At 41.2% G+C, this 26,434-nt stretch overlaps 2 protein-coding genes across 20 annotated transcripts in view; one reads left to right on the plus strand and one right to left on the minus strand.

The window, feature by feature from the left end:
- The first annotated feature begins 1,631 nt into the window (after positions 1–1,631).
- On the plus strand, positions 1,632–20,200 carry CCT8 (chaperonin containing TCP1 subunit 8). 2 transcript variants are annotated; one of them, XM_008267158.5, is made up of 16 exons: positions 1,632–1,739; positions 5,840–5,930; positions 6,662–6,741; positions 8,107–8,256; positions 9,049–9,229; positions 9,344–9,405; positions 11,148–11,285; positions 12,769–12,947; positions 14,240–14,306; positions 14,381–14,468; positions 14,586–14,701; positions 16,980–17,051; positions 17,128–17,292; positions 17,957–18,076; positions 19,505–19,609; positions 19,969–20,200. In XM_008267158.5, exons 1-15 carry the CDS (start codon positions 1,680–1,682, stop codon positions 19,595–19,597), a joined length of 1,662 nt encoding a protein of 553 aa, XP_008265380.1. In that variant the 5' UTR covers positions 1,632–1,679; the 3' UTR covers positions 19,598–19,609; positions 19,969–20,200. The 2 variants fall into 2 exon arrangements, with proteins under 2 accessions (XP_008265380.1, XP_008265378.2); XM_008267156.5 differs by lacking the exon at positions 19,505–19,609.
- A 753-nt stretch (positions 20,201–20,953) lies between these two features.
- USP16 (ubiquitin specific peptidase 16) overlaps positions 20,954–26,434 on the minus strand; it is a 39,152-nt gene continuing 33,671 nt past the window's right edge. For all 18 annotated transcript variants that reach the window (XM_008267159.4, XM_089330599.1, XM_017347202.3 and 15 more), the window contains 2 exons: positions 21,474–21,630; positions 20,954–21,382 (listed from right to left, as the gene is read on the minus strand). In XM_008267159.4, coding sequence (XP_008265381.2) covers positions 21,258–21,382; positions 21,474–21,630 — 282 coding nt within the window. In that variant the 3' untranslated portion in view covers positions 20,954–21,257. The remainder of the gene's footprint in view (positions 21,383–21,473; positions 21,631–26,434) is intronic.

Here is a 26,434-nt window from a genome sequence, read left to right on the forward strand (position 1 = left end):
ATTCTGTCCCTGTTGTTCCTCTTCCAGTCCAGCTCTTTGCTGCGGCCCGGGAGTGCAGTGGAGGATGGCCCAAGTGCTTGGGTCCCTGCACCCGCTTGGGAGACCAGGAGGAAGTACCCGGTTCGGCTTCAGAGCGGCATAGCACCCTAATGGTCATTAGGGCAGTGAACCAACAAAAGGAAGACCTTTCTCTCTGTCTCTCTTTCTCTCTCTCTCTCACTGTCTAACTCTGCCTGGCAAAAAAAAAAAAAATCATTTTTGATTATCTTTATATACAGAAGATGAACTTAGTATATACTAAGTAAATGAAGAGTAGAGGGAGTAGGAGATGGGATGGTTTGCGTGTGGGAGGGTGGTTATGGGGGCAAAAACCGGTATAATCCAAAAGTTGTAGTTTTGAAATTTATATTTATTAAAGTTTAAAAAAATAAAAATTAAAAAAGTAGATAATCGGCTTCTCATTCCTTTGACATTCAAACTGCTGCCATATAACACATCACGTGGGCCTCTGAAAAATTCCTACTGAAAGCAAGAGGAAATGTCTTGGTATCATGAAAATCATTACCAGTGGACTACACTTTGAGAACTGTTGATCTTTTGCAGTATTTCCCAATGAGTGGTTCAAATACGGTCTGAGGTGGCAAAAAAGCAGTTTCCATTATTATTTTAAATGCTTATTAGGAACAAAATGATGCTAAATTTGACTAAGGACGCTAATCTGCCCCAAGTTAAGACAGTTAATCATATGCGTCCAAATCAAAGGCTCCACCAAAATGTTGCTCCATGTTTTCTGTATTTTCCGTCTACAAAACGAGTGGATTCTGTCCCAGCGTGACAACTTTTATTTAAATCAGCCATGTGTCAGTGTGGAAAGACACAGAGGTCAGGTTTGAAAAGATGACAGGAAAACGAAGGGATTTGTATTACCACCAGGAAGCAGAAAAGAAGTGGTTGAGTGCGTTTTTCAACCCGATCTGAGTAGGAATCTTAGCTCTTGCTCTGTGATCTTGAGAAAGTCATTACCGTTCGTTTGGCTCGCTTTGTTTCCCTTCTGTAACATGAAGACAGGATTGCTAACTTGTAAGGTCGACCACAACAGCTATTACACGTAAAGCACTCGTGGGCACTCACACGCAGCTATCCTCACCAACGATCTCAATCACCACTTCCACGTCGCGAGCACTTCCTACGGTGCCCAGAGTACCTGATCTAGGCCAGCCTCAGGAGATGAGGGCAACATCTGTGCCTCGGGAAGAAAAGGACACCTGAAGCTGGTGTCTAGGTCTGGAGCGTTAGGTGGAAATTACGCCTAACAAGTACAGCAAAAACCACACGCCGAGACCTCCGAGGACCGTCGGCAGGGCCCGCAAACGGAAAATAAAAATCACAATGACCTTGGTGCGCCTGCGCGCATTCGTCCGCCAGAAGACCGAGTGTGTATCTAGCGCTCCGCCGATCGATCGACCTGATCGGGGATCGTCAGATCGGTTCTGGCAGCGGGAGCTGCTCTCGCTGTCGCGAGTCTTGAAATCAGGCCGGGGGGAAAGGGCGGGCTCGCTGACGAGCGGGGCGGAGCGTGCAGCGGCCGCACGCCGCGTTCCCAGAAGGCTGTGCGTGCCCCTCGCCTGCCACCTCCGGGATCTTAGCGAGCGCGTGAACGGTTCCTCTGCAGGCTGGCCATGGCGCTTCACGTCCCCAAAGCTCCGGGCTTTGCCCAGATGCTCAAAGAAGGCGCGAAAGTAAGGAGTGGAGGAAGTCGGCGAGGTGGGAGGGTCGGCAGAGGGCTGGGGCGGCCGCAGCGAAGACACGGGCCTACTAACGGGCCCGGCGTGTCCCCCTGGCAGAGCCGGAGAGAAGATTCCAGAAGGGGAGGTGTTCTCGGGGGAGCTCGGCCGCCGAGGCCCGGGGCTCTTCCGTTCTTTAATATCCCGGGAAAGGATCGAGAGGGGACGAGGCGCCGGGTGAGGGGCAGGGCCTCGGGATTCGCTTTCTACGCGCTCGGGCCGGGCCAGCGTCAAGCCCCTCGTGCGCTTTCTCTCCATCCGTGAAACGGGGCTGGTGCGGAGCGAGGAGATGGCACCCACCCCGGGCTGCTGCTGTAGTGTGAGACGAAGCTCTCCCGCTTCGGTTCCATGAGGCCGGGAGTCCCTTGTGGGACCGGGGCGGGGGTGGGGGGGTTCTGGTCTCAGCGTCGGCTGACGGGGTGCAGGACGTACCGGGCTGGGGCTGACTTTCATCGTCTTAAATATCTGACCGACCCGTGGAGCTCACTGCGTAGGAGACACCCTGGCCCAAGTACAGTTACTTAGCTTTCTGATCTTGTGAACGTAATTCCGGGAGCATCGTTTATTGGGAGCTAGCACATTAACAGTTTCTGCGAGGTTAGGGCTGTTTTGTTTCGTAGGATGCACTTTTCAGAGAACGTAGGTGTACTACATAAATGCTAACAAGATTATGTTGGTGGGATATCTCTTTGGTAATGTGACATTATTTGCTCCCTAAAAAAACTCAGTGAAATTGCAGCTTCCAATTTGGATTTCCCCTTCCCCGCTTACTTTAGGGAAATTGTGTATCAAAGCATTATTGTCATTCAGGTGCTAGCAGTTTTCTGCAGAACACGAAGATAATTGTTGAAATAAGTGGGTACTGAGGGGGCTTCAGTGAAAGAAGTCTTGGCTTTTAGAGTTTATATTCATCTGAGGGAGAATTTGAAATAATAATAAAGGAAATAAACAGTACTGATAATAGTGGGGAATGAAAAGGATTAAAAAAAGAGAGAGGGGAAGGCCAGAAGCAGAACAGTTGAAAATGATGTTCAGGCGACTCTTAACTAGTTCCAAAAGACAGAAAGAGCCAGGAAAGAGTAGAGCAGGAAATGTTTCGGGCTGACACACCAGACTGTGCAAAGACCCTGGGTATGCAGTGAATTTGTCCTGTTTCTTAAAGAAAATTGAGTAAGGTAACAGACTGAAGCTTGCAAAAGGAAAGCGGGCATGGTAAAAGATGTGTTCAGAAGCACTGTGAGCCGCAGCCAGGACAGGTGTGCCCTTGTATCCCCAGAGGGATTTGCATTTTACTTTTATGAGATGGGAAGCCATTGAAGGTTATATATGTATGTATGTATTTATTTGAAAGGCAGTTTAGAGAGAGGAGGGTGAGAGAAAGAGGTATCTCATCTGCCGGTGGTATCTTCCCCAAGTGGCCATAACAGCCGGGCTGGGCAAAGCTGAGGCCAGGAGCCTGGAACTACATCCAGGTCTCCCATGTAGGTGAGAGGTGAAGCACTTGGGCCATCTCCTGCTATTTTCCAAGGTACTTTAGCAGAGGACTGGATTGGGAATAGAGCTGCCAGGACTCGAACTGGCACTCACGAGATGCTGATGCTGCTCACATTAAAGGGCCTTAAGTAGAAGAGTGACACTCTGATTTATGATCAGTTGCCTGTTCGCAGGGTGTCAGGAGATGGGACTTAAATGAAATTGTTGGAGGGAGGCTGTGTTTTAGAGCAGTACTGTCCAATATAACTTTAGGCAATGATGGAAATTTTCTGTAGAGAGCTGTGCGTTATGATACCAACTGTATCTTTGAAATGTGGCTAGTGTAGTAGAGGAGCTGAACTTTTTAATTCAAATAGCCACGTGTGGTTAATGGCACTGTATTGGGCAGTGTAGCACTAGAAAAACCTTGATATAAATAGTAGGTTTATGAAACCTATGTGAGATGTCAGGTATTTAGAATTTTAGTATTGTAAACAATTTGGAATTTTTAAAGTATACATGTTGGAATTGCAGTTCAAAAGTCTGTATACTTTAGTCCCTAAACATTTTGGAACAGATACCTTCAGTTAGAATTCCCAGTGAACAAGGGGCCGGTGCCTTGGCTCACTTGGTTAATCCTCCACCTGCAGCTCCGGCATTCCATGTGGGTGCTGGGTTCTAGTCCCGGTTGCTCCTCTTCCAGTCCAGCTCTGCTGTGGCCCAGGAGTGCAGTGGAGGATGGCCCAAGTGCTTGGGCCCTGCACCCGCAAGGGAGACCAGGAAGAAGCTCCTGGCTCCTGGCTTCGGATCAGCGCAGCACCGGCCTTGGCGGCCATTTGGGGAGTGAACCAACAGAAGGAAGACCTTTCTCTCTGTCTCTCTCTCTCTCACTGTCTATAACTCTGTCAAATAAGAAGAATTCCCAGTGAACAAACAGCTGCTGGCTTTACACAGCCCGGGTTCTAATACATTAAAAATATTCATCATCCCAAGTTTCAGCTTTTAGTTAGAAAATATTGATAAACTTGGCTGGCGCCATGGCTCACTTGGTTGATCCTCCGCCTGCGGCGCCCGCATCCCATATGGGCGTTCTAGTCCCTGTTGCTCCTCTTCCAGTCCAGCTCTCTGCTGTGGCCCAGGAAGGCAGTGGAGGATGGCCCAAGTGCTTGAGCCTCTGTACCCACATGGGAGACCAGGAGGAAGCACCTGGCCCCTGGCTTCACATCAGCGTAGCTCCGGCCATGGCGGCCATTTGGTGGGTGAACCAATGGAAGGAAGACCTTTCCTCTCTCTCTCTCTCTCTCACTGTCTAACTGTATCTGTCAAATAAATAAATTTTTTAAAAAAGAAAATACTGATAAACTTTTTAAAAGTGTTTTACCTGAAATATGTCATACTCTTTGTGTGATCACTACTTGAGAAGCGTTTTTAACAGAAAGGATTGGAGTCCAGCAGTAACGTTTAAGTGCTCTCTTGGTTTATACTCTTGCTTCTTCCCCTTGGTCTTAGTACTCTTTTTTTTTTTTTTTAAGATTTATTTATTTTTATTTGAAAGGCAGAGTTACAGAGAGGAAATTTCAACTTCTGGTTCACTCCCTAAATGGCCACAACAGCTGGGGCTGTGCCAGGCCAAAGCTAGGAGCTTCATCTGGGCCATTTCTTCTGCTTTTCCCAGGTAAATTAGTAGGGAGCTGGATTGGGATTGGAGCAGCCAGGACTCAAACCAGCAACCATTTGTAATTCTGGCATCACAGATGTCATTTTAACCCAAAGTGCCACAATATCAGCCCCATGGAGTCTTAGTATTCTTCCTTTATTTTTCACTATGTTTAAAAAAAATTAGCAAGTGTTTGGTGCAGCAGTTAAGTTGCAGCTTGAATCACCTGCATCCCATGTTAGAGTGCTTGGTTTTGGTTCTCTCTACTTCACTTCCAGTCCAGTATCCTGCTCTAATCCATACTCTGGAGGGCAGCATGTTATAGCTCAAGTACCTAGGACCCAGCCATCCATGTGAAGAGACCTGAATGGAGTTCCGGGCTCCTGGCTGTGGCCTGACCCAGCCCAGCCCTGGTTATTGTAGGCATTTGAAGAGTGGACCAGCAACTGGAAGATTTTTCTCTCTCTCTCTCTTAGTTTATCTTTGCCTTTCAAATAAAATGAAAATAAATTAAAAAATTCTTTAAATATTTAGCGGTTTATGATTTGATGTGTAGGTAGTAGGTATCTGTGGTCTATAAAAATATGTGTTGTTTTTCAACCAATGAGAAAATTTAGAGATTGCTTATGAATATCAAGCAATGTGTTTTACATAACTTCTTTGATTATCAACAATCCTATGAGACATAGGTACTTTTATTATCCCATTTTACAGATGAAGAAATGTGAAAATTGTCCAAGGCCATATAGTTAATTAGCCACAGAAGGCTAAGAATTCTAACTACCAAGTCAGAATCTAAACGCCATTTCCCAAATACCAAAGCTATCCTGCCTTTTTGTTGGAAGTAAGATAAGCAAATGTATCTTATATGAAAATTCTCATTTGGCTGTCCTGTCTAATCAGAAGGGTTTTTTTTTTTTAACAGCATTTTTCAGGATTAGAAGAGGCTGTATATAGAAACATACAAGCTTGCAAAGAGCTTGCCCAGACTACTCGTACAGCCTATGGACCAAATGGTAATTTCTAAATTTCTGTTTTAAAAGATGCAGTGATAGAATTTTGTGTACTAGCTTGTGAACTTTTTTGGAGAATTTTATGTTTACAGTATGGCTTTGAAAGTTATTCTGTAGTTCAATGATACCAGTATAATATTTCCAGTTTTTAATCCACAGCCCAGATCTCAAAAAAATAGGACTCAGAATGTTACTTGTTAATGCTATGGAGACTATAAAATATAGCATTTCTACTATTGAAACAATACCTGGTATTTATGACAAATGTTGAACAGTTCTTACAAAAACTAGCATAGTTTCAGGGAGAAAAGTTATGTTTTCCTGTTGTCTTTCATCACCAGTTGAATTTAATTGATACAGATTCATGAGATAGGTACAAAACCAAATATACTTTTAAGTGAATTATTTTGGTCTTTGTATGTGTTAATATAATTTCTATTAAACACTTGCTGCATGCCAACCATGTTGCAAGAGAAATGGAAGTCAGCAAAAATGTGGTGAGGTTTGCCATCCTCCTTAGAGGTAGATACTGGGAAAGAAAGAATACAGATGTGGGTCGGGGAAAGCCCATGGGGCTATTAGATGGACTTTAAGAAAAGATGACTGTATATGAATTTTTACAGAGCTGTTTTAAAAAATAAAAATTACCTTCATGACTAGATTTTTCTGGGTATTTTGGAAAGAGCCTGAATAATAATTGGTTTATTTTTCTCTTTTTTATTACTGTTTTTGAGGAATGAACAAAATGGTTATCAACCACCTGGAGAAGTTGTTTGTGACAAATGATGCAGCAACTATTTTAAGAGAGCTAGAAGTAAGTCATTTCTTTTTTAAAATAAAAAGCCTAGTCATATTCTGGTAACATCAAAAATTAAGTGTATTTTGACACAGATCCAAGAAATAATTTATTTAGAGAGGATAATGCACTCCTCGCCCAACTTTGTTATACAGTTTTTCCTACATCTTAAATAACATATTTTTAAGGACTGTGTTGAACAAAACTCAACAAATTTTATTTATTCCCCCCAATCTTTTTTATTTAAGGAATACAAACTTCGTGCATTTCCTAAGTACAACTTTAGGGATATAGTGATTCTTCCCACCATATCCGCCCTTGCATCCCACCCTTCTGCTCCTTCCTCACCCATCCCCAGTCCGATTCTCCACTAAGGTCCATTTTTGATTAAGTTCATACAGAGAAGACCAACTCTATACTAAGTAAAGAATTCAACAATTTGCATGGAAAAAAAAAAACTGAAAACTTAACATATAATTCCACAAAATATTTATAAAGGAGCTTGTCATTGTAAATGTTAATATTTGACACTATGATGTTCTTAAGAGGTAATTGTATAATTTCAACAAGGATATTGTCAAAGCAGTAAAACCAGATTGAATTTTTATAGCTTTCTTAGCTACTGTCAGTTGCTTAATAGTTCGCTTAAAACTATCCAAAGCTAACTACTAAATATAAAATCCTTGTGAACTTAAATTGTAAAAAGGATTTTGAAACACGAGCAAGTTAGTTGAGGTCTATTTAATTTGAAAATATGTGACTCACTTGGCTAACCCTCCGCCTGCGGCTCCGGCACCCCAGGTTCTAGTCCCGACTGGGGTGCCGGATTCTGTCCCAGTTGCTCCTCTTCTAGTCCAGCTCTCTGCTGTGGCCCGGGAAGGTAGTGGAGGATGGCCCAGGTCCTTGGGCCCTGCACCCACATGGGAGACCAGGTGGAAGCACCTGGCGCGCTTGCTGTAGCAGCCAATTGGGGGGTGATCCAACGGAAAAAGGAAGACCTTTCTCTGTCTCTCTCTAACTCTGTCAAAAAAAAAAAAAAAAAAAAGTGGGTTTAGTGGTTAGAATTACTTTTTTTTTTTAATTTAGTAAGCAATGATGTTCTGAATCTTACATATGAAGGTGTTACGTACTGGATGGCTGGCCATCAAAAGAAGGATGCACTTTGAAGCTGATTTCATTTATAGTGATATATTTGTGTTGCTAGGCCTAGAGGCACCTACAGTTTGTTCTTGTGACCCTGGTATATTTATTGTGCAGCAGTGTTCTTAAATGAATTGCCTGGCCTACAGGATTTGGAGTATATTAATTTAAAAATTGGGAGTGAATTATAATACATTGTTTGAAGGGTCATATGTTACAACTGGATTATACTTTTAATACCAGGTACAGCATCCTGCTGCAAAAATGATTGTAATGGCCTCTCATATGCAAGAGCAAGAGGTTGGAGATGGCACAAACTTTGTTCTGGTATTTGCTGGAGCTCTTCTGGAATTAGCTGAAGAACTTCTGAGAATTGGACTGTCAGTTTCAGAGGCAAGTGTTCATTTTACTATCCACTGCTACTTATTGTGTGCATGTGTGTCCCTACTGCTTGAGACAATCATTATAATAACCTGTTTCTTGAGCAGTGTACTCTACCTGAGGCATTGTAGTGCTTGTGCTTCATATACAATACTGAACAGGACTACTGTTAGTGAGGCCTGTTAATCCTCTGTGTTTGATGAGAAAATGAGAGTTACATTGGAAGAGTCTTACCCAAGGACTTACAGCTGGTAAGTGGTAGTTAAGATTCCAATCTGGGCCGGTGCTGTGGCTCAATAGGCTAATCCTCCGCCTGCGGCGCCAGTGCACCAGGTTCTAGTCCCGGTTGGGGCGCCGAATTCTGTCCCGGTTGCTCCTCTTCCAGTCCAGCTCTGCTGTGGCCCGGGAGTGCAGTGGAGGATGGCCCAGGTGCTTGGGCCCTGCACCCTCATGGGAGACCAGGAGAAACACCTGGCTCCTGGCTTCGGATCAGTGTAGTGTGCCGGCCGCAGCGGCCATTGGAGGGTGAACCAACGGCAAAAGGAAGACCTTTCTCTCTGTCTCTCTCTTTCACTGTCCACTCTGCCTGTCAAAAAAAAAAAAAAAAAAAAAAAGATTCCAATCTGGGCTGTCATCAGAACCTAGATTCATAACCAGTAGGCTCTCATACATGTTATTCTGAGAATAAAGTTTGTCATTTTATTGAAAATAAATGGCTGTCTTCCTTGGGTTACCGAAACAAGCCACTTTAACTCTGTCAAGATTGTGACTTTTGAAGAAATGTTTTTGTTCTTTATATTTTAGGTCATTGAAGGTTATGAAATAGCCTGCAGAAAAGCTCATGAAATTCTTCCTGATCTGGTATGTTGTTCTGCAAAAAATCTTCGAGATGTCGATGAAGTGTCATCTCTACTTCGTACCTCCATAATGAGCAAACAGTATGGCAGTGAAGCATTTCTGGCCAAGCTCATTGCTCAGGCATGTGGTAAGTAAATATCAGTAAATGAGGCGGTCCAAAATAAACATGTCTTTACTAAGCCTAAGGTAGTTTCTGTGTTGTCACAGACTATCTTCTGATGTCTTTCATTTTTCTTAACAGTGTCTATTTTTCCTGATTCTGGCCATTTCAATGTTGATAACATCAGAGTTTGTAAAATTCTGGTAAGTTTAGAAAAATATATTAATTTTATCAAATTGGTCAGTTTTTGGGAAAGTCACCTTTCCATAATATGGGTTGAAAATAATGTGTGAACAAAATACTAATCTGTTTATTCTTCATATATGCCAAATTACAATAAGCTTAGAAGATAACTTTAAGCGGGATAGAAGTCCTGTTGCTTGTCATTGTGGAACAGGCTCTAAAATAACATTTTATTTTAGCTATGGATGGCAAAGGATGTTATGGTACAGGGTCCAGATGTATGAATAGCAGTACAATCAAGGGTCGGCATCAATCACTTCAGGCACAAAGAACAGCTTACTTTTTGGCAGGTTTGTTAATTCCACTTGTGGCAAGGGGACCCTTCCCACAGCCTTCACATTTAGCTCCTCAAGGTTGTCCTCTTTTTGTTTTCGTCCTCCTCCGTGACCTGTTTCTTAGGTTCTTTCAGGGGTTTCTTGACATGCATCTTCGAAGTGTGTGTGTGTGTGTGTGTAAAGATATATTTTATTGTTTTGAATGAGAGAGGTAGTGACAGCAAGAGAGGTCTTCCATCCCCTGGTTCACTCCCCAAGTGGCTGCAACAGCTGGAGCTAAGCCTGTCAGGAGCCAGGAGCTTTCTTCCAGGTCTCCCAGGCAGGTGCAAGGGCTTAAAGACTTGGGCCATCTCCTGCTGCTTTCCCAGGCGCATTAGCAGGGAGCTGGATCAGAAGTAGAGCAGCTAGGACTCAAGCTGGTACCTGTGTGGGATGCTGGCACTGCAGGCTGGGGCTTTAGCTTCATTGTGCCACAGCACCAGCCCCTGAAGTATATTTTTGATGAAAATTCATGTGCCCAAGTAAAGCCTATAAATGGTTTTACATATAGGCATACTGAGTGTTAATGTAGTTGAATTTAACTTAAATGACACATGCTTTCCACAAGGGGTCTTCAAAAAGTTCATAAAAAACTTGTATTACAAAGAAACTGCATGGATTTCAGTGTATGTGTATGTTTTATTCTTTTACTTGAGTATTTGAGTAGAGTTCCCATGTGTGTGTTCACTTCCCAGATGCCTGGAGTAGCCAGGGGCCCAAAGCCAGGAGCTAGGAACTCAATCCGGGTGTCCCATTTGGGTGGCCAGGACCTATTTACTTGAACCATCTCTGCTGCCTCCCATGTTCACGATATCAGAAATCTAGAATTAAGAGCCACAGTCAGAACCAGGGATCAAACCCAGACACTCCAATAATGAGACACTGGCATCCTGATTAGGGCTTAACCACTAGACAAAAGCCCTCCCTCTCAGAATTTTTTTGCATCAAAATAAACTTTTAATTCCTAAGTACCTTCATGTGTGTATTTGTGCATATACTGTATGCTTTGTATCTTTCCATGTATTGCCCATCTTCTTCACTAAATTGAGCTTGTGAGTACAGTCTGCTTTTTTTCTCTGTTCTGTTTCTGTTATGACAGTAGTTGGTGTATTAGCACCAAGTATTTGAATGAATGAGTGGCTCAGAGCATTTATACTCTACTTTGGATTCTTCCTGGTACATTGAAGAACCTCCCCTCCATACCAGTGGCTCATTCCTTCAATGATTACTACCTTGCCCTGAATGGTTTGCTCTTTGTCCATTACTTCACCCCATTTCCCCAGCAGTTGCTGGGTTAGCGTGTTAGTTTGTTTTAGGAAATATTATTTTGGGTACATACAGAGTCAGCAATGTAGCCCTAATGATGATTTTGGTGTTCAACTCTTTAGGGCTCTGGTATCTATTCCTCCTCAGTATTGCATGGCATGGTTTTTAAGAAAGAAACTGAAGGTGATGTAACATCTGTCAAAGATGCAAAAATAGCAGTGTACTCTTGTCCTTTTGATGGCATGATAACAGAAACTAAGGTATGTAGATTTCAAACTTTTAAGTTTGGTTTGCTTTGTCAGCTTAATATTTTTGTTTTGACATTGAATTTGCTGTTGAACTAGTAAGTATTTAATGATTGGAAAATGTAGGATCAAATGTATTTTTAATCCAGATTTTTTTATCCTTTTTGATAATTTAGCTACTAAGTAATAGACTTGAAAGATGAGTGGTGGCAGTATTGTTTATATTCTAACCTACAACCCTTGACATTTAAGCGACTGAAAGGATGAGTACTTGGCTCTTCCTGGAAGGTCTTTAAAATGTTGACATTCTGCAGCATCCTGAAGCAAAATATGCTAATTTGGAAATCTGTTTTTAAAATACATGTTCTGAAGGTTGAAGTTTGTATTTGTAGTGAGCAGTGGCTGCCTTTATCAGAATTCTTGAAATCTGAGTTACTGGTTTTTTTTTTTTTTGTTTTTTTTTGTTTGTTTTTTTTTTTTTTTTTTTTTTTTTTTTTGACAGGCAGAGTGGACAGTGAGAGAGAGAGACAGAGAGAGAAAGGTCTTCCTTTGCCGTTGGTTCACCCTCCAATGGCCGCCGCTGCAGCCGGCGCACCGCACTGATTGATGGCAGGAGCCAGGATCCAGGTGCTTTTCCTGGTCTCCCATGGGGTGCAGGGCCCAAGCACCTGGGCCATCCTCCACTGCACTCCCTGGCCATAGCAGAGAGCTGGCCTGGAAGAGGGGCAACCGGGACAGAATCCGGCGCCCCAACCGGGACTAGAACCCGGTGTGCCGGCGCCGCAAGGTGGAGGATTAGCCTATTGAGCCACGGCGCCGGCGAGTTATTGGTTTTAAAAGTTTTGTAGGGTTAGTGTGGGAGTGATCATTTGGTTCACATTATAGAAAAAGTGTGAGAACCATGATGTTATTTTGGCAACACTACCTGACCTTTGTCAGACGACAAATGCTAGGACATCTAGTCAACATGTCTAAAATAGCAGTATCCTCTAGCTTTTCCAGCATGTATCCGTTGGGGGAAGTAGTTCTGGAAGCAAACTGAATGTTAGTTAAATATTTATTTATAAAATCAGAGTTAGAGGGGGAGAGACAGAAAGATCTTCCATTCACTGGTTTACTCCCCAGTGCTGGCCCAGGCCAAAGCCAGGAACTTCATTCTGGTCTCCCACTTAAGTGTCAGGGACCCAAGTACTTTGGCCATCTTCAGCTGCTTTTCACAGGCCATGAGCAGAGAACTGTCTCAGAAGTGGAGGAACCAGGACATGAACCGGCACCCTTATGGGATGCCTTCGTTGCTGGCAGCAGTTTAACCCACCGTGCCACAGTACTGGCACCTATTAATTTCATATACGCTTCATAAGTCTGTTTCATAATAAGTTCACACTTAACCTTTGTATTTCTCTCAAATCTTTTAATTATTCAGTGAAATGTTATCCTGTAACTTTGAACACCAGTGTAGTTAAATGACTTTAAAAAGAGTGCTTGCTTGTTTTAATAGGGAACCGTATTGATAAAGACTGCTGAAGAATTGATGAATTTTAGTAAGGGAGAAGAAAATCTCATGGATACACAAGTCAAAGCTATTGCTGCTACTGGTGCAAATGTCATAGTAACTGGTGGCAAAGTGGCAGACATGGCTCTTCATTATGCAAATAAATACAATATTATGTTGGTGAGGTAAGAGAAAGCTGCATTCTGTTAATGTATAAGTTTTTTCTGGGGGTAGGGGAATAATGAAACCCTAAATAAATTGAAACTTGAAGGTTGTTAATAAAAGGAAATTAGAAGGTATTAGATCAAGTAGCACAGGGCCTTAAACTAGGGCAGGGGTGTGGAACCTACAAAATCATTTGGTTTGGCTCTGCCAAAGCAGCCATAGACAGGGCTTGAAACTCAGTAGATCTGTATAGCTGGCTAATTTTTAAGTTGATAATTTTGTATGGCCTACATACGATGTTAACAAATACCCAGGTGGCCCTTGGCAGAAGAAAAGTTCCCCACCCCCATCTAGGCGAACAGGAAATTCTTGTGAGAAACTCATTTAAGCGGAAGGCTGAAGGACCAGTTAACAGATACTATATGAAAAAAGAAAGGGAAAAGTATTTCTGTCTAAAGGAACAACTTGTTTAAGAGACCAGACGTAAACCTGGTGCATTGTCTGTCACCTGCAGTGCCCTTTTTTATTTTCTGCAGAGACAAGCGAAGAGGTCTTCCATTCACTGATTCGTTCTCTAAATGCCCACAACAGCCAGGGCTGGGCTAAGCTGAAGCTAGAAGCCTGGAACTCTGGGTCTCCCACATAGGTGATAAAGCCCCAGTTACTTGAGCCTTCACCTCTGCCCCCCCCCAAGGTGTGCATTAGAACGAACTGGAATTGGAGGTAGACCTAGGACTCAAACCTTAAAATTCATGAACACATTTATGAGTGTACTTCAGAAAATGGAACTAATTATTATAAGCTTGTATAATTATAAATTACACGAAATTTTTGAAATGCATATAGAGTCTGCAAGAAATAAATAGAAAAATATGTTTTAATGAAAAATATACATGAATTCCAAAAAATTTTTTACACCACATAGTAAACCTTTTAGTTCCAGTTTTCTACAGACTTTTTGAAGTACCTTTTATATGGGCACACCAGGCAGTTTTCTTGTCCGTTTCTACCTGCCACCATTTTTAGCAGCTATGCCATTGTACTAAGTTACTTCACTGTTCCCTCAACTCTCCCAATTCTAGAGGAACGCCGTATAGCACAGACTTGAGATGTGGCATTACTGGCAAACTGAGCAGAGTCAGGAATCAGTTTCTGGGCTACAGCAGTCAGTGCTGTGAAGACATGTTCTGAATCAAAAGCTGAAAGAATGACATGAGGATTGGTGTATGGTTTCCTGTGTTGTCTAATCTCTGCAGTTTAAATGCTGCATATCTCATGGAATTAAATCTACGGAGTCTTTCTTTTTTTAAAGGCTGAACTCAAAATGGGATCTCAGAAGACTGTGTAAAACAGTTGGTGCTACAGCTCTTCCTAGATTGGTATGTATTTTAGGAAAACATTAAAGATACTTGAGCCTGCTTGTATTTTTGCTTTAATAATCACTTTCTTACAGACTCCTCCTGTCCTTGAAGAAATGGGCCATTGTGATAATGTTTACCTCTCTGAAGTTGGAGACACACAGGTGGTGGTTTTTAAGCATGGTATGTAGCAGTGGTAAAATGTGTTTATATAAGTGTGTGGCGTTTGTCTCTTTGATTTACTTGAGTATGTATTTTAATCTTTTTATTTTTTTTTTTACCAAATACATTTATTAACAGAAAAGGAAGATGGTGCCATTTCCACCATAGTACTTCGAGGCTCCACGGACAACCTGATGGATGATATAGAAAGGGCAGTAGATGATGGTGTTAATACTTTTAAAGTTCTCACAAGGGTCAGTATTAACAGTAATCATCTATAGTAATTTGTAAGGTCTTAAAAACACAGTTGGCAGAATCCTGAACATTTTGAGAATTAACAGTATTTAAGCACTTGTTGCTTATGTAATAATTTTGTGAAATTATTATGCAAAGAAATAGGAAAGGCTATATTTTAAAAATGATTTTAAAGGGCTATCGATAGTTGTTTCTAATTATGATTTACCTTCAGTCGCTTAAGCATTTGTTTTAGTGCTTTTCTCATTCTTTACTTTGGTCCCCTTTTCCATATATCAAACACTGTACAATAAGAAAATTTGCTCTGATCACTGATTTTTTTTATTATTATTATTATTTATTTTGCCAAGTTTGTGATTAGATTTTGAGTGATGGCTCCTGATTAGAAACTCAAATCTGGTTAGAGTTCAGGAATTTAAAAAATCAAATAACAGACTTTTCTTTTTGTAGTGACTTTTTTTTTTTTTTTTTTTTTTTTTTTTTTTTTGAGGAAACTTATAATTTATTGAAGGGCTCTTGAGTCATGGTCCCTGGTTACTATTATTGCCGGAGTGAATGAAATCCAGGGTATAAAGAAGAGGGTAAACAGAAATAGAATAAAAATGGAAAAGAATAAATACTAAGGACCAAATACATAGTACTTTATAAGAATTGGAGAAATAATTATTGAGAAATTTCCCATGAGTCCTCAAATTCTTTTTTTTTTTTTTTTTTTAACTTTTATTTAATGAATATACGTTTCCAAAGTACGAATAATGGATTACTATGGCTTCCCCCCCATACCGTCCCTCCCACCCACAACCCTCCCCTTTCCCACTCCCTCTCCCCTTCCATTCACATCAAGATTCATTTTCGATTATCTTAATATACAGAAGATCAGCTTAGTATACATTAAGTAAGGATTTCAACAGTTTGCTCCCACACAGAAACATAAAGTGAAAAATAATTGATGATTTTTTTTAATGATGATGAAATCAGATCAGACCTATTGTCATGTTTAATCCCAGTGAGAGTCAAGGTGGGAGTTGATAGTTTCTTTTCTTTTCTTTTCTTTTCTTTTTTTTTTTTTTTTTTTTTTTTACAGAGGATCAGTTTAGTATGCATTAAGTAAAGATTTCAACAGTTTGCACCCCCATAGAAACACAAAGTGCAATATATTATTTGAGTACTCGTTATAGCATTAAATCTCAATGCACAGCACATTAAGGACAGAGATCCTACATGAGGAGTAAGTGCACAGTGACTCCTGTTGTTGACTTTACCAATTGACACTCCTGTCTATGGCATCAGTAATCTCCCTATGCTCCAGTCATGAGTTTCCAAGACTATGGAAGCCCCTTGAGTTCTCCGACTCTTATCTTGTTTAGACAAGGTCATAGTCAAAGTGGAGGTTCTCTCCTCCCTTCAGAGAAAGGTACCTCCTTCTTTGAAGACCTGTTCTTTCCACTGAGATCTCACTCACAGAGATCTTTTGCCAGAGTGTCTTGGCTTTCCATGCCTGAAATACTCTCATGGGCTTTTCAGCCAGATCCGAGTGCCTTTAGGGCTGATTCTGAGGCCAGAGTGCTATTTAGGGCATCTGCCATTCTATGAGTCTGCTGAGTATCTCACTTCCCATGTTGTATCACTCTCCCCTTTATTTATTCTATCGGTTAGTGTTAGCAGGTACTAGACTTGCTTATGTGCTCCCTTTGACTCTTAGTCCTTTCATTATGATCAATTGCGAACTGAAATTGATCACTTGGACTAGTGAGATGGCATTGGTACATGCCACCTTGATGGGATTAAATTGGAGTCCCCTGGTATGTTTCTAACTCTACCATTTGGGGCAAGTCAGCTTGAGCATGTCCCAAATTATATATCTCTTCCCTCTCTTATTCCTACTCTTATGTTTAACAGGGATCACATTTCAGTTAAATTTCAACACTTAAGAATAACTGTGTATTAATTACAGAATTAAATCAGTCATATTAAGTAGAACAGACAAAAAAACTACTAAGAGGGATAATGTATTAAGTTGTTCATTAACAGTCAGGGCTATGCTGATCAAGTCACCGTTTCCCATAGTGTCCCTTTCACTTCAACAAGTTTCCTTTTTGGTGTTCAGTCAGTTGTCACCGATCAGGGAGAACATATGGTATTTGTCCCTTTGGGACTGGCTTATTTCACTCAGCATGATGTGTTCCAGATTCCTCCATTTTGTTGCAAATGACTGGATTTCGTTGTTTCTTATGTAGTGACATTTTTGATTGATTAATTTGTTTGGGCTACTTATAGGATAAACGTCTTGTCCCTGGAGGTGGAGCAACAGAGATCGAATTGGCCAAACAGATCACATCATATGGAGAGGTATAGCTTTTTCTGTATATCTTGACTGACTTTACATTACCTGAATAAAATGGCAATTATAATTGTTTTGTTTTAGACATGTCCTGGACTTGAACAATATGCTATAAAGAAGTTTGCTGAGGCGTTTGAAGCTATTCCCCGAGCTCTGGCAGAAAACTCAGGAGTTAAGGCCAATGAAGTAATCTCTAAACTCTATGCAGTCCATCAAGAAGGAAATAAAAATGTTGGATTAGACATTGAGGTATTTAAGGGAAAAAAAAACTATATATTATTGTTTTATTTTGTGAATGCTTAAACTAAAAATGGAAGCAGTAATAGAAATTTCAGTTTTTTTGAAAGGCAGAGACTGTTTTCAGTGGTTCACTCCCCACAAGCCCACAATAGTCAGGGATAGGCCAGGCAGAAGCCAGGAGCCCAGAATATAATTCACATGAGTGTCAGGGCCCCAAGTATTTGAAGTAGTAATTACTGCCTCCTAGGGTGAGCATTAGCTGGGAGCTGTATTAGAAATGTGGTAACTGGGACTTGAACCAGGCACTCCAATATGTAGTTACATATTATGTATATTTATCGTATATTTCTATTTTATGCACATTTATTTATTAATGTTTTCCATCTTAATGTTGAATTATTTGAGAGATAGCTAGCTCCCATCTGCCAGTTCATTCCCCCAGTTGCCTTCAACAGCCAATCACTTGATCCATCCCTGCTTCTCAAGGTCTTCCTTAGCTGGAAATGCAAACCAGGGCACACCAGTAAGGGAGGCAAGAGTATTAACCAGTAGGCCAAATGCCCACCCTTAGTTATTTTTTAGTACAGTTTAAAGAGCCATGAGGTTTTGTTATTGAGTGTAAGCAGTTTCACTTAATTTATAATGAAGGATGAAAATTGTTTTGTGTTAACAGGCTGAAGTTCCTGCTGTAAAAGACATGTTGGAAGCCGGTATTTTAGATACTTATCTAGGAAAATACTGGGCTATCAAACTGGCTACGAATGCTGCAGTCACTGTACTTAGAGTGGATCAGGTGAGCAAAAAGTGAAATTTAGATCTTTAAGCTAGTTTTTTATGGTTCAAGAGGAAATTTTCACAGAACTTGAATATAGCACAGTTCCAATTGTATTCAAAGGAGTACTTGTTTACCATCATATGTTAGAGATGTTAAAGTATCCTTGAAAAATGTCTTTTTTTTCCTATTAGCTTTAGAATGTATGAATATATTACAGCTAATTAAAAATGAAGCTGTCTGCAATATAAACCTTTTTAAATTGGTAAGGAATCTGTGGAATAAACCGAATTTAGATTCAGCTTTCAAGTTTGGCCTTAGAACCCCTTTGTACAAGTTATCTAGAGAGTTTAATTATATAATATTAAAGTGGAATATGGATGCAGGTATTGCAGACCACCTGTTTGTAGTTCATAATTATTTTTCACAAAGGTATTTTCTGATCATCTGTTTGTAAGTACTTAAAATTGCTGAGGGCATGGTTTATGTCCTTTAAGTGAAAATCATTCTGAATTAAACTTGAGAGAAGTAATGAGTTGTAGGAATAAATTGGCAAAGAGGTAACTAGACTTATTCCTAAGCACAATAAGGACCTCTTGGTTGTAATTAGATGTATAGCAAAATGGGTTTTTCTTCAGTATAAGGAAGAACCTTTTTATAAATGGAACTGGATATCCAGTTACAGCTCATCAGAGGTAAACAGAAACTGTATGTTTGTGTACCAGATTTATCAGTAGGAGTTTCTTTACCAGTTTTGGCATTAGATTATTAGTTTTTAAATAAAAGTAATAACCTAAGGAAATGTTTATTCTAGATATAGAGAACATTTGTTAAGTGAGGCACTTTTTGAATGTCAGTTATCCAAACAAGATGATAATTGATAACCTTTTGTTACAAAAGCTTTTCTTGGTTTTAAACTAGAAACCCTGCTTTATACTAGGGGAGAAAATCTCAGACCTCACTCCAGCTCCAATGAGTCTGAAACTTTGGGGAGGCCCAGCAATCTGTTTTAGTAAGCCCTCCAAATGATTCTGATGCCTCCTAAAGTTTGAATGAAACTATTTTTAAATCAAGGTGCCGTACTTGGGTTCTAAAATTATGCTTGATGCCTTTAGGTAATCTATATTATTAGCGGCTCAGAGTTCTACGTTTTCAAAGCTAACTAATTGCTTAATTTTGCCTCTCCCAAATAACTTGAGGCCAAAGCCAGTACCATTTTAACATAAATCCCTTTAAAATGTTGAATGGTTATATTGTCCTTGAGAAATGCAAGGTTAGCACATTTTAGGTAACTAAGAGAAGTTTGTAATAGATTTTAAGTTACGAGGAAACTTGGATTTTGTTTATGGACAGACATTTCCTGCTGCTTGAACGGGTCTCATTTATAGGTACTAGAAAATGTCGGAGTTGAACTTTATATATAATATAATAATGTATCAATTACTTTAGATTATAATGGCAAAACTGGCAGGTGGACCTAAAGCTCCTAAACCACAAGGAAATTGGGATACAGATGCTTGGCAAGATGAACCTCACATATAAATAGTAAATCAGGTGCCAAACTGATTGATACCAGTGATGCATGCAGATACTTTCGCATTCAGCATACTGAGTTATGAAAGTGCATGTCTTGGAATGTTCTTCACTAATCTGTGCAGATGTTGCTGTTATCCATAAAGGCAGGGAATTTTTTCTCACAATGCTACAAGTTAATTTCTAACAGGGAAGCTAGCAATCTTTGTGCTTTAGGGTTTCGTGTATAATTGATTGCTTATGTCAATAATTGATTATGTATGTCACGATGATTGCCTAATTTTAAATCAGGCTATTCAAAAAAATACTCCCCATTGCAGAGGTTGAGTTTATATAAACATAACTTTTGTGGTTTTTTTTTTTTTTTTGTAATTATGTAGATCATCATGGCAAAACCAGCTGGTGGACCCAAGCCTCCAAGTGGGAAGAAGGACTGGGATGATGACCAAAATGATTGAATGGCTTCATTTTTACTGTGGGTGAAGGCCATATTTGTAGTAGTACTATAGGAAATGCCTGATGTTTTCTTATTTTCCCTAAATTAAGAAGTGTTTTTGTGTTTATATATCATCAGCTGGATGATGTAATAAAGGTGTTACTGTCAAAGCCTCACCATTGTCTGACTACTGTTACTGGATCCAAATGACCTGTTTGTTTCAGCCTTGTTAATTACGTTAGCTGTGGGACTTAGAGCAAGTCAGTTAAGTAGTTTGAGGCCTGTTTGTCATGCTGCTTGTTTTTAAGTTATTGGGATCCAGCCCTGCTCAGATAGTTGTTACATGTTGTCTGCACTATTGTCTGTAGCTGCTTTCAACACAGGAGTGGCACAGTGGAGTAGCAGAGAGAACAAATGGGCTCACAAAGCCTAAAATATTTACTGTCTGGCCCATTATAGGAATAATCACTAACCCTTGGACTAGATTTCCCTAGCTCTGGAAATCCTAAAAGTTGAGGCAATGTGTTCCAATAAGAATGATTTGTTGAATAGAAGACATTCTAGTAGCACAGATATAAAGGCACTTATGATATAACTGAAAATCCATCTCCTTGACATATATGAGTTAAGTAGATCCAGTTATGATCAATAAGTCAGTACTGGAAAAACAAAGAACATTGCATTATACTGATTTAATAGGACATAGGCACTGTATTTGTTGATCGATCATAGTAGGTCCCTGAATAATACTGTTTGAAACTGTTTTTTGTATTCTTTCAAAGGAATTTTAGCATATGGCTGACTGGGTCTTACATAAACTCAACAGTGCTAGGAATGATGTGCATCTCATTTTTGCTGCAGCAAGAGTTCACTGTACATGAAGCCATTAAAGTCAATACAACTTAAAATCTTCTAAGTAATAAAACAAGTTTTGGAGTTAAGTCAGTTTATTGATGCATTGCAACCCACCACCCATAGTAAGCATAGAGGATTTAAGTAATTCAGAATTTCCTTTCCAGAAAATGGAAGCAGGAATAAAAACCACTGTGACGATACAAAACCATTGTAAATCTTTATAGTTATTTTTCCCTTCAATATTTAAACATGATTTCTTCTGGCATGTATTTAATGTTAAGTAAACATGATTTAAATAGTCTTTACTTTTTTATTGTTGTTATTACAGCCATTATAAAAGCCAAAAATGTGTTTCCAGAGAAAGTGCTTTTTATATTGTTATAGTATTCTTTCATAAAATAGGAGGTACGCTTGTGAGTTTAGGACTTTAGTTGTAGGCACAGCTTGCACATGTGTATCACTGATGTGAAACCACTGCCCTTTGGTTGACTGCATTTCCAAACCTGTCCAAAAAAAAAAATAGAAAAGTAAATAATTTTTTTTTTTTGTTTTGCTCTAATCTATTTAAAATTCCAATTTTCCAAGACCTCTTACCTTGTGGAATATCACCATGAAGAACAAGATTAGAGAGATGACTATTGGCAGTTCTTGCCTTGGCATAGGCAGTATAATGTCCTGACCTCATAGTGCCACTGTGTTCAACAACTCCATATAAGGAATACAGTACCCTTGTATTTTCTTCAGCAACATTCTTTAAAAATGAATATAATCCAAAAGTTAGTTCTATTCCCATTTATACATATGCCATTGGCAAAACAAGTTTACAGTTAACATTTACTTTCAGAAGGTAGAAATCATTCATGAATCTGAACTTCACTATTTTCTCCCAACTCTTCTCAGCCTACTGAAGATATTTCTGTTGTCACTGTTTTTTGCTGGTTTTTTGGGCCACTTAGAATCAGTTACCTGGCGCAGTCACCAGAAAACTCAATTTGCCAAGAAAAGTTTCTCTAGTAGCTCTAAGGTAAGTCCAAAATACCTGAATCCTAGATATCCTAGTACTTGCCCAAAATGTAACCCTCAAGAAAGAGTAGACAGCATTCAGATTATGTCAGAAACCATCCATACAGCCAGCACTGGGGTACAGAGGGTAAAGCCACCCTGTGATGCCTGCATCCCAGATGGCACCAGTTCCTGTCTCTGCTCCACCACTTCCAGTCTAGCTCCCTGCTAATGCTGGGAAAGCAACAGAAAATAGCCCAAGTGTTTGGGCCCCTGCCACCCATATGGGAGACCCAGATAAAGCTACTTGCTTTGGCATGGCCCAGTCCCAGCTGTTGTCTCCATTTGGGGGACTGAACCAGCAGATGGAAGACTTCTCTGTCCCTTTCTTATTAACTCTTTGGGAGCAGGAGATGGGAGGGTTGTGGGTGGGAGGGAAGTTATGGGGGAAAAAAGCCATTGTAATCCACAAACAGTACTTTGGAAATTTACATCTACTAAATAAAAGTTTAAAAAAAAAACCTAAAAAAAAAAAAAAAACTACATTTTAAGATGCTGTATAGGAAGTAAGCCTTATTCAAGCATTCATTTTCTTAGTGTTTTTCTTTTTTTTAACTTTTATTTAAAAGAGTTACAGAGGCAGAAAGAGAGAGAGAGGTCCTCCATCTGCTGGTCCACTCCCCAAATGGCTACAAGGGCCAGAGCTGGGCTGATCTGAAGCCAGGAACCAGGAGCCTACTCCAGGTGTCCCACGTAGGTTCAGAGGCCCAAGGACTTGGGCCATCCTTCACTGCCCTCCCAGGCCACAGCAGAGAGCTGGATTAGAAGTGAGCAGCCAGGACCTGAACTAGCACACATGTGGGATGCCAGCACTGCAGGCAGTGGCCCCCGAAACAGCCTTTGAGGTGATGATATGGTTTCCTTGATGACCTGACAATTGGGCAAATTTAGAGTGAGTATAAATACCTAATTCAAGTGATGCTGGCAGATAATAAGAACAATGCATTGAATCTGACAAATCCATAAATGCACTCTGTGTCTTGAATAGGATTTCTTCTTTCTGGTGTTCTTATAGCATCTCCCTTCTGTGAGTTGGGTGCCACTCATTTCCTCTGTTGGTGGAAATGGGAGGGAAGCAAAACAACCAGTTTCCCATCTGCTGACCCACATCCTCCCACCTTGAAGGACTGCAACCAGGCCGCTGAATGTTAGTGTGCATCCCAAGTCTGAGTCCCTTGGGGGTCCTGCTATTGCCTGCAACACATAGGCTCCAGCAGTGTCTGGCACATGAGTGGTGGCTGAAGGCACTGGCTGTATAGTCCAACTATCAGGGTTTAAAATCAAAGCCTGCCGTCTTGTGGATGTATGGTCTCAGCTAACTCATTTTAACTTGTCTGAGAGTGATTAAAATCTATGAAAATAGGGATAATACCCATAACCAGTATATGTGTGTTGTGAGAATTGTACAGGGCAATGCATGCAGACAGCTCAGCAGCACTCATTAAGAACTTGGTGAATTCTGGTCTTTTATTATCCTTCCATAACATATGAATTGATAAAGCTGGAGGGGTGTTTGTGTGTAAATGAGTTGTGATCAGTGTTACTGTCCAAGGGAAAACTGATACCTAGGTTAATTCTGTTCATAAGCACTGTAGTGTTTAATGTATTTGAAAGATCTGTAAGTAATGGTGCTCAGATTTTGCTGGGGTTAGAATTGCCTGAGAGCTTTCACAACTACCAATCCAGATCAATTCAGTCAGAATCTGGAGACAAGAACCAGGTACCTGGAATTTTGAGTGCTGCCAGAGTGGAGCCATGCCCATAGACTTGGGTGGGTCTTCCCTGCTAAATGCTGTTTTATTTAATTGAAAGGATGACAGAGGAGAAAGAGATCTTTCATACTCTGGTTCACTCCTCAAGTGACCACAATGTCAGCTGGGCCAGGCAGGAGCCAGGAACTCCCATCTGGGTCTCCAGTGTAGGGGGCAGGGACACAAGTACTTGAGCTATCTTCTGCTTTCCTAGGACTGTTAGCAGGGGATTGGATTGCAAGCAGAACCAGCACTCTGATAAGGGTTGGCAGTATCACAGGTAGCTCAACCCAGTGCACTCACAATGCTGGTTCCAGCTCATTTGAGATACCATACACCATAGGACTGGCAAGTGGCATTCTGAGCTAAAGGCCTCTTTGAGACAACTATTCCATGTATGTTCTCTGTGTTTGGGTAGTCTGTCCCTAGTCTCATCTCTGTGCCTCTGTTTTCACTGAAGAACCATATACTTCCCCACTCCATAATCTATCTGCTTCCTCACAGATTAGTGTCCATGATGACCCTCACAGGATTTTCACTGCCAGCTAAAACCAGAACTAGATTCTGAGTTTGGTCATTGCTCACAACTGGCTAGAAAGCTTAACTGATTTTCTAGTCTTGGTCCACAATTCTTTCATACTTCCAACTCTCATATAATCTGCTCTATTTTTATTTATTTTTGCTTTATTTGAAAGGCAGAGGGCAACAGAAATAGATCTTACTGGTTCAATCCCCCAAATGCCTGCAACAGCTAGGGCTGGGACAAACTAGGAATCTGGAACTCCCACCTGGGTGGTGGGGACCCAAGTACTTGAGCCCTCACCTGCTGCCTCATAGGGTGCGCATTAGTAGGAAGCTAAGTCTGAAATGGAGTAAGAACTCAACACCAGACACTGAGATGGGAGATAGGCATCCCAATCAGTGACTTAACTGATGTATTAAACTCTTGGCCTCTACTCTGCAACTCTAACCCAGCAGGACCCTCTAATTCTCACCTTCTCCTGGCCTGTGAAGCCTCTTTTAGTATCATCTTCATATGAAACTGAGACTTTTACTATTGAAAATGTGGTCCATGAAAAAGCAACGTGGGGCTGGTGCCGTGGCTCACTTCGTTAATCCTCCGCCTGCAGCGCCAGCATCCCATACGGGCGCCGGGTTCTAGTCCCGATTGCTCCTCTTCCAGTTCAGCTCTCTGCTGTGGCCCGGGAGGGCAGTGGAGGTTGGCCCAGGTGTTTGGGCCCCTGCACCCACGTGGGAGACCAGGAAGAAGTACCTGGCTCCTGGCTTTGGATCGGCGCAGTGCTGGCCATAGCGGCCACTTGGGGAGTGAACCAATGGAAGGAAGACCTTTCTCTCTCTCTCTCTCTCTGTCTATAACTCTACCTGTCAAAAAAAAAAAAAAAAAAAAAAAGGCAAAGCAAAGCAAAGCAACATGAGCATCACCTAAGACTATTATAAATGCAGAACTTGGGACAAGCATTTTGGCACAAGTTGAACCTCTGCTTGGGACATCTCCATCATATAATCAGAGTGGTGATCCTGTCTGCTACTCAGCTTCCAATTCCTGTTAATGCATCCTGGGGGGTAGTAGGTGATGGCTCAAGTGCTCGGGCCTCTGCCATTCTCATGGGTGATCTGGAGTTTGGGGATCCTGGTTTTAGACTGGCCCAGCCCTGGCTGTTATGGGTATCTGGAGAGCAAACCAGATGCAATTTATGCATCTGCTGTTCTTTCAAGTATGTGAAAATAAACATTAAAAAAATAAGGGAAATGCAGAACTTAGAAGATATCACACCAAACCTACAGAATCACATTGTAGTCTCTCATTACCCCCCCAACCCTTTTTCCTTTGTAATCTGCTTCCCCAGTTAGACATTTTTTATTTTTTAAAGATTTTATGTATGGGGCAGATGCTGTGATATATTAGGTAAAGCTGCTGCCTGTGGGACCAGCATTCCATATAGGCACAGTTCAAGTCCTAGCTGCTCTACTTCTCATCTAGCTCCCTACTAATGGCCTGGGAAAGCAGCAGAAGATGGCCCAAATGCTCAGGCGTCCAAAGTGGAGCAGCCAGGACTTGAACTAGCGGCCATGTGGGATGTCAGCGCTGCAGACAGCAGGGGTGTTTTGTTTTGTTTTGTTTTGTTTTTAAGATTTATTTATGTGTTTGAAAGAGTTACAGAGAGAGGAGAGGTAGAGAGAGAGAGAGAGGTCTTCCATCTGTTGGTATACTCCCTAACTGGCCGCAGTGGCTGAAGCTGCGCTGACCCGAAGCCAGGGGCCAGGAGCTTCTTCTGAGTCTCCCACGTGAGTGCAGGGGCCCAACAACTTGGGCTGTCTTCTACTGCTTTCCCAGGCCATAGCAGAGAGCTGGATTGGAAGTGGAGCAGCCGCGTCTCGAACCAGCACCCGTATGGGACACCAGCGCTTTAGGCCAGGGCGTTAACCCACTGAGCCACAGCGCTGGCCCCATGCAGACAGCAGTTATAACTGAGATGCCACAGTGCCAGCATAGGCCCCAGTGATTCATCTTCACGTTAGAATTGAAGAACCACACATGCTACTCAGAAATAATCTCCTTTTAAAGTCTATTAACCATGCCACCACACCCAGTCCTTGAATTCTTTTTTTTTTTTTTTTTTTTTTTTTTTTTTGACAGGCAGAGTGGACAGTGAGAGAGAGAGACAGAGAGAGAAAGGTCTTCCTTTTTGCCGTTGGTTCACCCTCCAATGGCCGCCGCTG

The sequence above is a fragment of the Oryctolagus cuniculus genome, chromosome 4 (assembly GCF_051225735.1).
Source record: "Oryctolagus cuniculus isolate XC-2025 breed Fujian yellow rabbit chromosome 4, ASM5122573v1, whole genome shotgun sequence".
Classification (NCBI taxonomy): Eukaryota; Metazoa; Chordata; class Mammalia; order Lagomorpha; family Leporidae; genus Oryctolagus; species Oryctolagus cuniculus.

Bases quoted from the DNA above. Each gene is read 5' to 3' on its own strand.
- CCT8 (XM_008267158.5), top strand. From the start codon at position 1,680: ATGGCGCTTCACGTCCCCAAAGCTCCGGGCTTTGCCCAGATGCTCAAA. The intron at 1,740-5,839 runs GTAAGGAGTGGA...TTTTTTTAACAG, and splicing joins TGCTCAAAGAAGGCGCGAAA to CATTTTTCAGGATTAGAAGA. The intron at 9,406-11,147 runs GTAAGTTTAGAA...TCAACTCTTTAG, and splicing joins TCAGAGTTTGTAAAATTCTG to GGCTCTGGTATCTATTCCTC.